Source organism: Mauremys reevesii, linkage group 2, assembly GCF_016161935.1.
Source record: "Mauremys reevesii isolate NIE-2019 linkage group 2, ASM1616193v1, whole genome shotgun sequence".
Taxonomy (NCBI): Eukaryota; Metazoa; Chordata; order Testudines; family Geoemydidae; genus Mauremys; species Mauremys reevesii.
The window spans coordinates 91,357,974-91,374,057 of record NC_052624.1 but is presented as its reverse complement, the minus strand read 5'-3'; the positions used below and the strand labels follow the sequence as shown (position 1 = coordinate 91,374,057).

Genomic DNA, 16,084 nt, shown 5'->3' with positions numbered 1-16,084 from the left:
CTTCACCAAAACAGAGTTGTTTACTATTTGCACTGAAAAACTTTGCCCAAAACATTTATTAGAATAAATTCCACATTTACCTCCTGCTTAAACAAACAGGATTCTACTGTCACACAGGCTATATTTATAAATTATACTCCACCACACTAGTCAGTCACAATAGGCAGCAATAAATTAACTTTACATGTATGTCCCATAAAATCTATACAAAAATTAAAGTCAACATAGACCCTTTGATTCCCAGTGAGAGACAAGGAGGTTGGAAAGGCAGATCTTCATACTATGTGAAGGGATGGACAAACATGTCACAATATGTCACATTGTTTTTATTAACATTTTTCTTTATTTTACAAAGAGTGCATAAGTCCATTAAAAAAAATGCATGGAGTTTAAAAAAAAAGAAAATGTAAAAATTAACAGGACAAATATTTAACAAAGTAAAATAATTTTATCTGGTGAATTCAAACAATCATTAAATATACTTCCATCACAAAGAAGTGTTACTTCAATATATTACCAGGTCTACTGATTAGTTACACAAGCACAACACTTTCTAGTAGCTACCTAGCTGTTAGAAGATCAACTTCAAGAATCACTGAATACAATATGAGTAATTGAGTAATTTTTCATAACAGCCATGAGGCAGGCTAATATATATATATATGTGAACAGAACAAGTTTGTGAGGTATTACAGTACACGGGAATCACTCTTTTTTGCTCTCTAATAAATAAATTCTTTTGTTAGCAGTTCCACCAAAAAGGCAACTGCAGACATTGTCGTTACAGTTTCAATATAAGCAATTCCCTAATGGCCTTTGATTCAGATTTTCACTCTGTAAGAGATAAAACAAGTTAAGATGAATAAATAGAGTTTGATCCAAGACAATGGACATTAAGATAGAGAGAGAGGCATTAAGACAGAGAGAGGCTCAAAGAGAGAGAGAGAGAGAGAGCAATATCCCACTACTATTCATATAAAAATCAGAAATGAGCTATGAAAAAAAAAGACAGGTAGGAACTTAAGCCTCTTAAGAGGATTAATTCCCCATCAAATAGAAACAATATCAGTTTTAATAGAGTGAGCACATTTGAGGGAAAGACTACTGTGAAATAATATAGAAAGAATTCTGTTTCTTCAATAGTTAATAAAATTGATATGTAAGAAAATATTTTGTACTAAGTATTAAGAGAGGGTAACATATAAAACATAAGGAATACACCAAGTAGCCAAGCCCTTCCCTGACTCTGATATGTTCTCCTGTCCCTCTTCTTTCTGTTGTTTAAAGCACTTTAACACGCAGATCCCTCAATGTTCTACACTTGTCATGTCTCCACTACAGATACAGCACCATAGCTATACCACTGTAGCACCACAGCATAGATACTACAGCAATGGAAAGGGTTTTTCCCCTGGCTGTAGGAACTTGACCTCCCCAGGGGACAGCAGCATTCTTTTATTGACCTGTGTCTACAGTGTGGTGAGGGGAGCATAGGTGCCACAACTACAGCACTCTAGTGTGTGGATTTTTTCATAGCAATTACATTGACCAAACTTTTAAGTGTAGGCCAGACCTAAGAGAAAGGACTCAAGTAACTTCTGCTCCTTTCTCTCTTCCACACAAAATCCTCTAACTTCTTGTCCTTCCCCATCCTCTAAAGCAAGAAAGAGGAGGAATGTCAGGGGGCCAACAGATGCATGTATGCTGCTAGCCCACTTCCTTTCATATGCTCAATGATAGTTCATCTCAGACCCAACCAGAGTACCCAGTGTGCCTTGCCCTCATCTGTTGCTGTCACCAGGAAGAGAAAAACTGGGATAGTCAGACCTCATTGTAGGTGGGTCCTAATTCACCCTTTCAGCAGTCAGATATATTTGCCTGTGCTCCATAACAGCTAGCTCAGACATTAGAAACAGGCCAGTTCCAACAGTGTTAACCATTTGGATTGTGGCTAATTCCTGGGTGATTAAATGGAAGGAAATTAAAAAGAAACATTAATTTTTTATGCAAGAGACATTTTCCCTAAAGAAGGACTTGCCTGTTATCTCTCATAGTTGCTATACAATTGGTTTTTCACTATCCTGCTTTTCTTCAGATTCTTCATCAGATCCTAAACAGGAAAAAAAGAGTAAAATTATTAGTTTGGTAAGAGAAACTCAGAGTCCTTATTAAAAAATCTGTTCAAATTGTGAAGATAAGGTTTTCCTAATGTAACCCACACACCTGGGTGTGGTGCTCTGTCCCATCTAGTGGCACTGAGGCCACTTAGAGATTAATGAGCTAACAGCCATATGGCTTTTAGCTTATGCAGTAGAGACTCAGATACTAAGCTACAGAAGTCCCAGGTTTGATCCCGCCCGCCGATGACTGGGGTCTGTTGGCATTACAAGTGGGGGCTCATTCAGGATTTCAACTGGGAAGTCTCTGAAGCGCGGGACGCGCTTTCTCAGCTAAGGGAAGTATGTAACCCACACACCACTTGGGTGTGGTGTTCTGTCCCAGCTAGTGGCACCAAGATCATTTAGAAAGAGAGATTAATGAGTCTGCTCTGCAGCCTTAGCTAAGAGGCATATGGCTTCTGGCTCATGCACTAAGCTCCAGAGGTCCTGGGTTCGATCCCGCCCACAAACGACCAGGGTCTGTCGGTGTTTAATCAGAGATTTTAGTGTAAAATGGAAATGCTAGTAAAGGCCTAAGTAAAGTATTTTATAAGCATCAAGTCATTAGTAATCCAAACACCATTAGTGAAATAATGGTATTAATTTATATGACATGTGAAGACTGAACTAATCAGAATTATCATAGCACAGTTGTGACCACCAATGGTAAATTATTAACCCTATTTTAGAGACAGGAATACAAAGAGGTTAAATTACTTACTAAGATCACAGAATGCATTAGTATCAGAGATGGGGTTAGAATTCTGGAGATCTTTGCTCCCAGTCTGAAGCTCAAACCACTGTACTACACACATCTATAATCAGTAAACCCTTTAGAGTGGTGGTGGGCCCTTTCTATATCCCCACCTAGAACCTCAACCTACTGTGCCATATTGGAGGGAGTGTCCCTTCAGAATCTAGTGCCCACTCAACAGGGCAAGTCCACTTGACTGACCTTTATTCTGTCTCACTGTGCCATCCCATATATGACTAGGGTGAATGGTCCTACAGAAGGTTTTTCCAGAGGCTAAGAATTTGTTCTGTAACCAAGCCCAGCTGGGTGACAAGCTACAATTCTAAATTAATTCACTGATGAGGAGATTTTCTGACTTTAAATTACATATCCCATCATCCAGAAAATATTTCTTTAACTTTAAGGCTGTTTCTAGACCAATACTCAAAAAACAAAATGTTGCTATCTAGATTAGATAACATGTAAGCCAATGTGAGGAAGAATCTGTAGCCTAGCATGCAAACTAGACTTTTTTGTTACATAAAGGTCCTTGTTTGGACCAAGTGAGAAAAAAGGAAACAGGACCAACGTTAGAGCTAATTCACTGGAAGTTTGAAGGCCACCTTCACTGTCTATCAGTCTCATCTCAGGCATCTCCCTCTCCTGGTCTCCCATCATCAGCTTGCCATCTTTTCATCTGGACCTCATCTCTTTGCCTTTACTGCAAATATGCTGGCATGTCCCAGATGAAATGGCTCAGCTGGACACAGTTCTGTACCTCCCATGCAGCACTTCTTCTCACTAATTGACAGGAGATAACCCTGAACAGCTCAGTCACTTCACTAAGGCACAATACTATATTAGCAGAAGTAGGTGGACCTACCAGTGCTGTGTGGATACTAAACAGGTCAGATAAGGACTAGCAAACAGACGTTCTGTAGCTATGTTTCGAGTTATAGATTCCTTTGTCCCCATCACACCTGGCATTGAACACTACCTGTGGCTAGTGAGAAATTTCTCAGCCTCTGAACCATTCCAGCTTTGAGTATGTGTCTTGAACAGTTATTTTTCCTGTGAGAATCTCATTTGATTGTAACGGTTTATGGCGAAAAATGCCTGGGAAACTTACTCTGGAGATCTGTGCCATTATCTTAAAGCCAGATTGTGGACCACAAGAGCAATGCTGTATTTTTCACATGAAATCTGTGGTAAAAAGCCACAGAGCCTGGAGGGATTTTTTTTTTTTAAACTAAACTACTTCAAATCATTAAAATTCTTTGTAGTGGCTCAACTGTCTCCATTATTTTGAAGTTGAAATTTAAAAGAAACTGTAAAAATCTAACTGTTGCCTGGCTCAGTTAGCACCTGCTCTCACCACAATGGCTACTCAGCAACCATTAGCTGCTTACTGAAGATAAAGGGACTGTAAGTACAGTAAACTGAAACTGAGCTATTCCTCTTAAAGGGACGCAGCTTTACATTTTTTAAAGGACTAACTTAAAAATATTTCATGTTCCTCTAGGGCACCCTCCAAGGGCTTGTCTACACAGTACCAGAAGGGTATAAACTGTAAAGTGTTCCCATGTGTTGTACCCTAACTGCCCCGTGTAGACCCTGTTGACTCGCTCTAAAAGGTTCTTAATGCGTGTTGATGTCGTCCCATATGAAACAGAGCTGCATTAACACGCATCAGGAACCTTTTAGAGCGAGGCAGGAGGGTCTACATGGGGCAGAGTGCAATATTTTAGAGCACTCTAGAGTTTACTCCCCCCTCTGGTGTATGTGGTCATGGCATGTAGACAAACCCTACAAATTTAAAACAAAAAAGTGTAAAGGGTTTTTCTGCTCCCGTTTGTCTTTTTAGCATAGAAAAAAAACTGATTAGCAAGGGGAGCGTTGAAAGTAACTATACGTAAAGCTATCAGACGCACAAAGGAAATAAACAGAGTATTTTTTTTAACCATCTTTTAGTTACAATAATCACTGATTTTACTTTTACCAAGAGCAGGTACAGAATTTTCAAACGTGTGATTTTCAGTTAAGAGTGTCCCTTAAACTTCTATGCTATATTTATTGCACAGCTTTCCCAATGGACTGCAAACTACTTTGTGACATTCTAGACCACCACCAAGATATACACTGAAACATTCTGATTTCTTATCTCTTACATTCATTATATCCCAATGCTGCTCTTCAGTCTCTTTTTAGTCTCTCCTCATTGACACTTGAAAAATATGGTCATCAATTTATATCTCCAGTGATACTGCCTATACTATTTCTGATTTTAAATTTATTGGCTGACCTTGCAACTTGGCATTTCTCTATTCATAACTCAATGTCTTTCAATTCTAAAATTTCAAGCAATGTTCTAGGCATCAATGGCCAGACCCCTATTGATTTTGGGGAAAACTGGAAAACCAGAATGGGGAAAACGAGGGATAACGCTTTAACCGCCTCTACAATAGTCCACAGATCAAAGAATTGGTTGCTGGCACCCAATAATGGCTTCCAGCATGACAACACCCTATCTAACCTCTGCTTGTCTTTCCAATACAGTAATATATTGACACCATGAATGATACATCTCCCACAAATATCATAATGGTATAGAGAGGAATGGGGGGCATGCAAGTGGGGGAATGCACACAGCCCCCGGTGTGGAGGGGACAATGGAGGTTCACATAAAGCCCCCCAGGAAACATGGCATGGGGGAGATAAGAATGGCGAGCACATAATTTTTGGAAGAGGGAAATTGGAGGGACTTTGGTATGGGATGCACACAGAGCTCTTGCTATGGGAGAGAATGGTGGACCCTGGCATAGAGGGATAGAGGCATGGGGCACACAGAATCCCTGTCAGGAAGAGGTTGCGGGGAGTGCCTAAAGCAAAGAGGGATGGGAGGATGACAGGCAGGGAGCTTGTGGGATGGAACGGAAGAATGCAAGGATCCCCTGGTGTGTGCAATAAACTTGGCCTACACAACCTAAGGAAGCTTTAATCCATGACAGCAGTAAGGATCATTTCTAGAATGAGTATACTCTACAGCAGACCTTTAAAAATCCCAGTCTCAAAGGTTGCTATCAAATCCCAATTCTCTTGTCTGTAGCAGTAGACTGGACAGCATATCCGTAATTTTTTTTTTTTAAACTCTGTTTTTTTGCCACTAGATTGGATTAGATCTGGCTGCTTACTTCTGCCAATTTTCCCCAAAATCTACTGGAAGTCAGATTAGACCAGTGGATATTTATGATAATTTTCTAAAATATCTTCTGATTTAAAGTTACCTGTATGACTTATTTTTACTCTATGCATCTTTCCATGATTCTACAGACAAGAAATAATGCAGCATTGTGGATTTCAAAATAAGGTTACAAGGGTAACAATACAATACTTCCGATACTCAGCCTGTATTCTTAAAGAATTACAACCTACTAGATAGATGATATCGCTCAGATACAACAGGTGACTCAGTATATGGGTACAGGAGCAATTAGCTGTTTTATGCTGTGCTCTATATTGTCCTAATGCCTCTTACCACCACTAGATGGAACTATATGACAGTATAATAAAGATAGCTATGATGCTAAACAGTTTAGCCTTATACTGTACTAAATTCAGTAGTTAATATCCCTTCTTCATTAATATATCATTATAACAAGATCATCCTTGATTATATTGCACTCTTGCTCCTGAGTGATACTTCTACATTAACCTCCACATAACATGCAAAATAACTGTCAATAGTAGCCTTATGAACATAAAATACTGTATTTATTACCAATACAAAGTTATAAAAAAGTGGATATGTGATCTTCCCATGCAAGTTTCTCCTTTGTACAGAGATGGCCAGCGTGACCTCTAGGTTGTTGCTCCTTATTACAGATACCTCCACTCCACAGCTGGCTGTTGAAGCTTTTGTTACCCTGTCTAAATCCTGTACAAGCCTCTCTCAGCCCAGTGAAAGATTTCCTAACCTGTAACACTTCCTCAAAGCACCTGAGAACTAAAGCATTCTATGTAGCTTTCCTTAGTGCAGGAATACAGCTATGAATAACTGCAAAGACTTTCTCCTCTTTGGTTTGCGCTATTGAAAGTGTAACAAAGTTTGAGTTCCAAAAATTCAGAGTTTAATTTTAATGGCTTGGAATACATCCAAGTAACACCGTAGGTGCCCTGAGGCAAACATGGGAGAGGCCAGCCACGGAAAGGACCAGGCTCACTCCAGTCACTGGGATGACCACTGCATTGCTCTGATCCTGCTGCAGCAACAAGATAGCAGCAGAGGGACAGATATGGGATTGCTTCCAGGAAGTGTTTTGCTAGGTGCCAAAAGCCATTCAGCCAGCTATCTTCAACAGTGTAAAAAGACCAGCAGTCCAGACTCCTGACAGATGAGCTCCTCACAGAAATCTGAGACAACTGTTTTTGATTTCCTCCCCACCATGTGACAGGACAGACAGCTGTGAAGAGTCTCTAATGGAACTGTAACGGTAGGAACAAAATTAACCTGTAAAAATAATGCCAAAGTATACCTTTATAAGGCACACCTTACAAGATCGCAGGAAGATATTAATAATATTTTGCAGATGACAATATTTGATTTGTTTTCATATTTTAAAAGGTATGAACAGACAGCATGAAAGTGAAGTCCTATTCTGAAAAATGACTAGCGTGGTATTGTGGGGTTCCATATTTGTTTCTTAAAGAATTCAGCTGTAGTTAATTCTACAAGTAAACAGATGACAGTGTATCTGCACTCCTTGCAAACTTATCCTTGAATCAGATAGTAAAGCTGTTTCTTTCTGTGTCTAGTCACCTCTTGCACCTCAGTTGGGTCAGTGTATCATAGGCCTAGTTAAGATGCAACTGAAGTTTGCCTCAACAGAACTTAGCACCTTATCTATCTATCTATAACACTTCGGCCTAGTCTACACTACAGGGCTACATCAGTGCAGCTGCGCCACTGTAGAATGTCTGGTGGAGACATTATTATGCCTACAGGAGAGCACTCTCCCATCCGCATAATTACTCCATCTCAATGAGAGGCAGAAGCTGTGTTGGTGGGAAAGTGTCTCCTGCCGACAGAGTGTGGTATAGACGCCACTTTAAGTGAAAGTAACTTACGTTGCCCCGAACAACGCAAATTACATCAACTTAAGCAGTAGTATAGACAAGCCCTTATTTCTGTTCAGATTTTCTGATGATAAGAGAGCAAGAAACCCCTTGATCTCAAGTTCTGATCTGTTTTAAATTTGTTGGCCTTTCAGTTTAATTGAATATCATCTTGCTTTTGTATTATGTATGATAGGACTCGGGGTACATCTACACTACGGGATTATTCCGATTTTACATAAACCGGTTTAGTAAAACAGATTGTATAAAGTCGAGTGCACGCGGCCACACCAAGCACATTAATTCGGTGGTGTGCATCCACGGTCCGAGGCTAGCATCGATTTCTGGAGCGTTGCACTGTGGGTAGCTATTCCGTAGCTATCCCATAGTTCCAGCAGTCTCCCCCGCCCCTTGGAATTCTGGGTTGAGATCCCAGTGCCTGATGGGGCAAAAATCATTGTCACGGGTGGTTCTGGGTAAATGTCGTCAGTCACTCCTTCCTCTGGGAAAGCAACGGCAGACAATCATTTCGCGCCCTTTTTCCCTGAATTGCCCTGGCAGACGCCATAGCATGGCAACCATGGAGCCTGTTTTGCCTTTTGTCACTGTCACCGTATGTGTACTAGATGCCGCTGACAGAGGCGATTCAGCAGCGCTACACAGCAGCATTCATTTGCTTTTGCATGATAGCAGAGAAGGTTATCAGCCGTTCTGTACCGTCTGCTGCCATTGTAAATTGGCAATGAGATGACGGTTACCAGTTCTTCTGTACTGTACTGTCTGCTGCTGTCATGGGTGCCCCTGGCTGAGGTCGGCCGGGGGCGCAAAAGACAAAAATGGGAATGACTCCCCGAGTCAATCCCTCCTTTATGGTATCTAAAAATAGAATCAGTCCTGCCTAGAATATGGGGCAAGCGTACTAGAGAACCAGTGTATCAGAGAACCAGAGAGCAGAGCCGCTCCGTGTCAGATCCCGCAGAAATGATGAGCTGCATGCCATTCACAGGGGGTGCCCCTGCAACAACCCCACCTGTTGCTTCCCTCCTCCCCCAGCCTTCCTGGGCTACCGTTGCAGTGTCCCCCCATTTGTGTGATGAAGTAATAAAGAATGCAGGAATAAGAAAAAGTGACTTGTTAGTGAGATAAAATGAGGGGAAGGCAGCCTCCAGCTGCTATGATAGTCCAGACAGGATATTAAGCAGTGTGGGGGAGAGGAGCCCAGCATCCCGCTGCTATGATAGTCCAGGCAGTACAGAATCTTTTCTTTACACATGAAGGGCGGGGGCTAATGGAGCTCAGCCCCCTGTTGCTATGATGAAGACGGTTACCAGCCGTTCTGTACCATCTACTGGGAATGACCGGGAGGCCAGCCAGGAGCACTCATGGGCTGATGATGAGGACGGATACCAGTCCTTCTGCAATGTACCATCTGCCACAAGGCTGATGATGACGATGGATATCAGTGATATTGTACCATCAGCCACCAAGGAGGGGGGGCGAGGATGCTGCAGTTCACTGCCGCAGCATCGCGTCTACCAGCAGCATTCAGTAGACATAGGGTGACATTTAAAAGAGTCAAGAGACGATTTTTTCCCTTTTCCTTCGGGGGCTGGGGTAAATTGACGAGCTATGCCCTGAACCACCCCGGACAATGTGTTTGACCCTACAGGCATTGGGAACTCAGCCAAGAATGCAAATGCTTTTCGGAGACTGCAGGAACTGTGGGATAGCTTGAGTCCTTAGTCCCCCCTCCCTCCATGAGCGTCCATTTGATTATTTGGCTTTCCGTTACGCTTGTCACGCAGCAGTGCGCTGAGTCCCTGCTGTGGCCTCTGTCTGGAGATTTTTTAAAAATGCTTTGGAATTTCATCTTCTGTAACGGAGCTCTGATAGAACAGATTTGTCTGCCCATACAGCGATCACATCCGTACGGTCCATGCTGGAGCTCTTTTTGGACTTGGGACTACATTGCCACCCGTGCTGATCGGAGCTTCACGCTAGGCAAACAGGAAATGATATTCAAAAGTTCGCGGGGCTTTTCCTGTCTACCTGGCCATTGCATCCAAGTTCAGATTGCTGTCCAGAGCGGTCACAGTGGTGCACTGTGGGATACCGCCCGGAGGCCAATACCGTCGATTTGCAGCCACACTAACCCTAATCTGATATGGTAATACCGATATTAGCGCTACTCCTCTCGTTGGGGAGGAGTACAGAAACCGGTTTAAAGAGCCCTTTATATCGATATAAAGGGCCTCTTAGTGTGGACGGGTGTGCCGTTAAATTGGTTTAACGCTCCTAAAATCGGTTTAAACGCGTAGTGTAGACCAGGCCTCGGACTTCCCTACTCCATTCATTATTTTATATACCACTATCATATCTCCTCTCTGAGCTTATTTAACACAACAGATCTAAAAACCAGATATGTAAAGTACAGGTTTTATATTTCTTGACACTACTAGAAAAGGATTTTTGAGATTTTAAGTGCCAAACTGAACAGCTGACATATTTCAAATTAAATATAACTTCATATTATAAAGATTTATAGCAATGGGTAAGTCTGTTATTTCTGCAGTGTTAAAATGCTACATGGAATTTTACTTGCAACAAGTGCCCAATGTATTGTAGCAAAAATTACAACAGAGAAGCGTAAATTGCAAATTGATCGAATCAGATCGAATGCTGATAAATTAAAATCACATTTTCTGGTACCAAAACTATAAAATTACTGTGTCACTGCCCTTTAGCTTAGACACTCTCCGTGGGAATCTGCAGGAAACCTAACAGCAACAGAAAATTATTCTCTGCATACACACACTGAACAAAATTACCTGCTGCAGATTCTGGAGGAGAATAAAACTGCCCATCAGAGAGGAGTCCAGGCTGAAGAAGAGCTGCTCGCTCAGACGCATCTTGCACCAGTAAGAGCCCTAAGAAAAGCAGTAATTAGAAATGTGCATCACTGTTACCACTATCAGTCAGAATATAAGGTACTATATTATAAAAAGTTTGTTTCCATTGTGGTCTGTGTAAGTTGTGTTACTGCAAGATATTATTTCAATACAAAAGAATTCATAAAAACTTACTCTTTGGTGGGTGGGATTTGGGGAGGAGGGACTATGCATTATCAAGAAGCAAAGAGTGCTGTGGGAAAAAATGAATCTCAGTCCTATTTGTTTTGATGATGAAGATAGGCAATTCTGAGTAAAGCTGAAGGGAATACCACCCAGTAAATAGGGAACACCTTCTAGTTATTAATTTGTGCCAGTCATACCACTTTGGTTTAGAAAAAGTTTTTTCTTTTTCTAAAGTCTGAACTGTTCACTCCACCAGGCAATACAACATATCCTTGCTAACTAAGTTCTATTTATGGAAATGAATTCAAGTTTTGGGGTAGCGAAGAAAGAAAAATCATGCATAATAAGCCTGCGTGGGCTAGTACTGCCATTTGTTCCATTTACGTTCAGCCAGTCTCAGAATCGCAGGTGCTGGATATGGAAGAGATAGTAGAGCTTTTAATGCATTCCCATGCCAATGCAGGAATGCTCCCTACTTTTTTTTTGGTACTTGAACAAATTCAAATTCCCTATCTTTTATTTACTGTCCCTTAGGGATTGCCCTGTTTTTTTTAACATGTTACTGTCACTGAATCTGTACTAAACACTGAAATAACAAACGACAAAGGTTGTGTGATAATAGGTTATTTTCTAATCAGAGCTGAACTTTGTTTTCCATCTCAGCCACTTATTTGCAGATAGCAATTTATTCTGCCAACCAGTTCCTTGGGAGGCAACAATGTAGGAAACCAAATATTAGTGGCAAGTGGGAAAACGGAGTGATGAATCATTAGGAGAATAAAAACAAAGGAGGAATTAAAAATGGGTCATACCATTTAAAACCTCACCTGATGGGTAAACCTCAAAATTAGGCAGCTCAGTGCAGGGAAGCACCAAACACTTCGATGTTTACCTGCACTTCTTGGCTTACAAAACTGTTCTGAAAGTCTTACAAGAAGCAGCTCCCATGAGGTTTCCAGTGCTTTTACTTCTAGCATGTCTGGAAATTCTCTCCATATTTTAGCAGGAACCACAAAATACAGACATATGTGAGAATCAAATATAATACAAAGAGTTAATCTCATTTTTTTCAAATCTCAAAATAAATGTGGGTTCTGTTCAAATGGATCAAGGTAGTTTTATCCAGCTGCTTAGCCCATGTCTAGTTATAATAAATATATGCATATGCATGTTCCTATTTATGAAAATATTTATCTAGAATCATAGTATCCTACTTTCCATCTTTTAAAATACAGAAAACTATTGTATTTTCCGTGATTCTTGCTTTAACTTCGAACACTCGACTATTTTTCTACACAGCAAAGGCGTTGTTAAAAATATATTTTTCTTCCCCAAAGTGGTGTAATTATAGAGATTATAGAGAATCCCTATTGGTAGCAAGATTTAATGTTGTATATTATACATAAAAACACAGAACATATACAACCACAAACTTGGGGAGAAATCCCAAGATGTACTGAGCATCTGCAATCCTCAAATACAAGGAAAGACTCCCGTGGAGCATCTGAAGTAACTGTACAACAATGCTCTACATCAGGGAACACAGTATTTTCTTTAAAAATATTAGTAGCTCAAACAAGAGCACACTGTACTTCAAAACAGAAGATTCCTTTAGAACAATACTATAACTATTCTCCTTTAACCCACCAAAAATGGGGAAAAAAACATTTAGTTTTTCAACAATTTCTATGAACTGAACCTCAAAAAGATGTAGGTTACACATGTCAAATCTTTTCTTCACTTATGAGTATTCATTGTAAAAGATGTACTTAAAAATCTGGACTGCTAATTTTAAAACAATGCTTGACTTTGAATTCACCAGGCTGCTTAGCTGCTGGGATACTGCGTGATGTAAGTGACAGAATAAAAATAACTGGCTAATTAGCAAGGCGAAGAATGATGTGTTACATTTTCCTATTTAGTGTCTTGGTTTTTTTTAAATAAACAACCCCGTCTAATTTAATTATCTTCTTTTGGATGGGAAAGGAGATTGAGAGTGTGAAAAGATTTGGTGCTCCAATGTGCTGGATTAACTGTAACGTGCTTTGGTGAGGAGAAACTGAGTTCCACTATTGATGCCACTATCAAGATTTATTGATCTTAGAGGAAAACATTCACTTACAGTCACTTGTTTCAGACCAGATTTAAATTGTTTATGTAAAGACAAAAGGTTCACTGTACTATAGAGTGCACTTTTTCAAGATCCTGCCCAATTAATGTTATCCCTTACCAAAAAAATATCAAAATAAAATAAAATCAATTGTGAATGCCTCTACCTTTGCTCCATAAATCTGTAGGAAGTCTTCATGCTCCAAGCTTCTCCTCTGCCCCTCACTTGCCTCTTCTTGAAGGAGCAGCTGTTCCTAGGATGTGCTGGTCCCATACTATGACAGAGACAGTGGCTCCAGGAGCACTATTCTCTCCTTTCACCATCCTTTTTCAAAAACAACTAGTGGCACCTGATCTGTTGTGAACTCTTTTGCTCCCTTCAAGTGAAGGAGCCAGCAGCTCAGCTCTCCACCCCACTCCACTCATCCAGCCAAAAATGTTACTTGCCCCAGCTACATGCAATGTTTTTTATTAAAAGACGTAAAGATATATGAAAATAAGACATGCTGGTGGGTTCATGGCAAGTTGCCCTCCCATGATGTGTAATTTTGGCATTCCTGACACACTTCCTTCTGCATAGAAATTCCTCCTCTTCTTTACAATGGGAGAAAAGATAAGGATAAGACATTTAGTGTTACTGCAGCTGTGTTGGCCCCAGGATATTAGAGACAAGCTGATTGCGGCAACATCCTTTATTGGACTAATAAAAGATATTACCTCCCCGACTTTGTCTCAAGAATCAGATACACTGCTAGAATCTTTGTTTCAAAAATCAGATACACTAGCGGTTTCTGAGTGTGACAAGGGGAGAATACTCCTTTATCATAAAAGGCAGAAAAAAGTACAAGGTGGACTGCAATAACTGAGGTGGCTCTAAGAAGTAAACTTACTGTTTTCTTCTTCTGCTTCTTGTGGTAACACTTTAAAATCCAAGAACCAGGTCTCTATCCAGGCAAGTATGAAGGATATAATGGGCAGCACATAGCCAAAAGCACCCTGGGAAAACAACTTGAAAAAACAAAACACCACATTTTTCCTCATGGAAAAACCATGATTTTAAATAAATAAATTAAAATTTGATCTGAATACGTACCTTTGAGAGAATTACTTTTGCTAATAAAAAGGCACTGGTCACTGCTGTTGTAAACTGAAAAAGACAGTGTTAAAAACAGTTAAAACTGCACTTATAATTGTGGATTTACTTTCTCAGCATAATACAGTAATTTATTAATCACTAAGGCATGAAATCCAAAGTCACGGCAATCACATTAAAATTTACCCAACAATTAACAAGGTCATAGATTAGTAAGATTGAGGTGACAAGATGTTGAAACTTCAACTCAAATTAGATTGTCTAGGGGTGTAATCATTTTAATTTGGATGCCTCAAAACACCAGGGTACTCATCTATTTCGACACAGCAGAGATGGTAACTTAGAAACTGTGCAGATACTGAGTTATTATAAATTGTAATTTAACTACATATTAATAATACCTTATTTTGTAAATCACCACCCATTTAAAGATATTACACCTACTTCAGAAAAAAAACAAAAAACCCACAGCTATTACTCCAAATACCAACCCACCTACTCTGCTATTCATTTTGCAAGCCATTTTAAAGATTCAAACACTCATACACACTCATGATACTAAACTGGGAGGAGCGGTAGATACGCTGGAGGGTAGGTATAGGCTACAGAGGGACCTAGACAAATTAGAGGATTGGGCCAAAAGAAATCTGATGAGGTTCAACAAGGACAAGTGCAGAGTCCTGCACTTAGGACGGAAGAATCCCGTGCACTGCTACAGACTAGGGACCGAATGGCTAGGCAGCAGTTCTGCAGAAAAGGACCTAGGGGTTACTGTGGACGAGAAGCTGGATATGAGTCAACAGTGTGCCCTTGTTGCCAAGAAGGCTAATGGCATTTTGGGCTGTATAAGTAGGTGCACTGCCAGCAGATCGAGGGACGTGATCATTCCCCTCTCTTTGACATTGGTGAGGCCTCATCTGGAGTACTGTGTCCAGTTTTGAGCCTCACAGTACAAAAAGGATGTGGACAAATTGGAGAGAGTCCAGCAGAGGGCAACAAAAATGATTAAGGGGCTCGAGCACATGACCTATGAGGAGAGGTTGAGGGAACTGGGATTGTTTAGTCTGCAGAAGAGAAGAATGAGCGGGGATTTGATAGCTGCTTTCAACTACCTGAAAGGAGGTTCCAAAGAGGATGGATCTAGACTGTTCTCAGTGGTAGCAGATGACAGAACAAGTTGCAGTGGGGGAGGTTTAGGTTGGATATTAGGAAAAACTTTTTCACTGGGAGGGTGGAGAAGCACTGGAATGGGTTACCTAGGGAGCTGGTGGAATCTCCTTCCTTAGAGGTTTTTAAGGTCAGGCTTGACAGAGCCCTGGCCCTGATGATTTAGTTGGGGATTGGTCCTGCTTTGAACAGGGGTTGTACTAGATGACCTCCTGAGGTTCCTTCCAACCCTGATATTCTATGATTCTATATAGCTACCATATTTGGGTAAACAACCTAGAAACACTTCAAGTATTATGAATAGTGAAGTCTTTTTGGGAAGGTTGGGTGGGGAGAGGGGGGGGGAGGAGAGGTTGCTAAGTGAAATAGGAGAGAATAAAAATAAATTTGTGAATGAAATTTGTGATCATGAAAGCCAGGGTATTCACTTGACCTATACATACTGTGAAGAGATACTATGCATCCTTCACTACATAGCTCTGTTAACGCACAATGGTCCAACATCGCTGCAAGTAATACCAATTTGCAGCAAACCATGTGGTTCTCTTCTGATGAGAACAAAGGAGATTTAAAATGAGATTCACTTCTTCCAGAAAAAGTCCCAATCGGATTTTGTATCTCCTCTAATGCTTACCAC

General features: G+C 40.6%; 1 protein-coding gene across 1 annotated transcript in view; it reads right to left on the bottom strand.

The window, feature by feature from the left end:
* Nucleotides 1-616: 616 nt before the first annotated feature.
* STARD3NL (STARD3 N-terminal like) overlaps nucleotides 617-16,084 on the bottom strand; it is a 41,370-nt gene continuing 25,902 nt past the window's right edge. The window contains exons 5-9 of the mRNA XM_039524393.1: nucleotides 14,281-14,334; nucleotides 14,078-14,195; nucleotides 10,833-10,931; nucleotides 2,039-2,110; nucleotides 617-834 (exon numbers count right to left, since the gene is read on the bottom strand). Coding sequence (XP_039380327.1) covers nucleotides 2,058-2,110; nucleotides 10,833-10,931; nucleotides 14,078-14,195; nucleotides 14,281-14,334 — 324 coding nt within the window. The 3' untranslated portion in view covers nucleotides 617-834; nucleotides 2,039-2,057. The remainder of the gene's footprint in view (nucleotides 835-2,038; nucleotides 2,111-10,832; nucleotides 10,932-14,077; nucleotides 14,196-14,280; nucleotides 14,335-16,084) is intronic.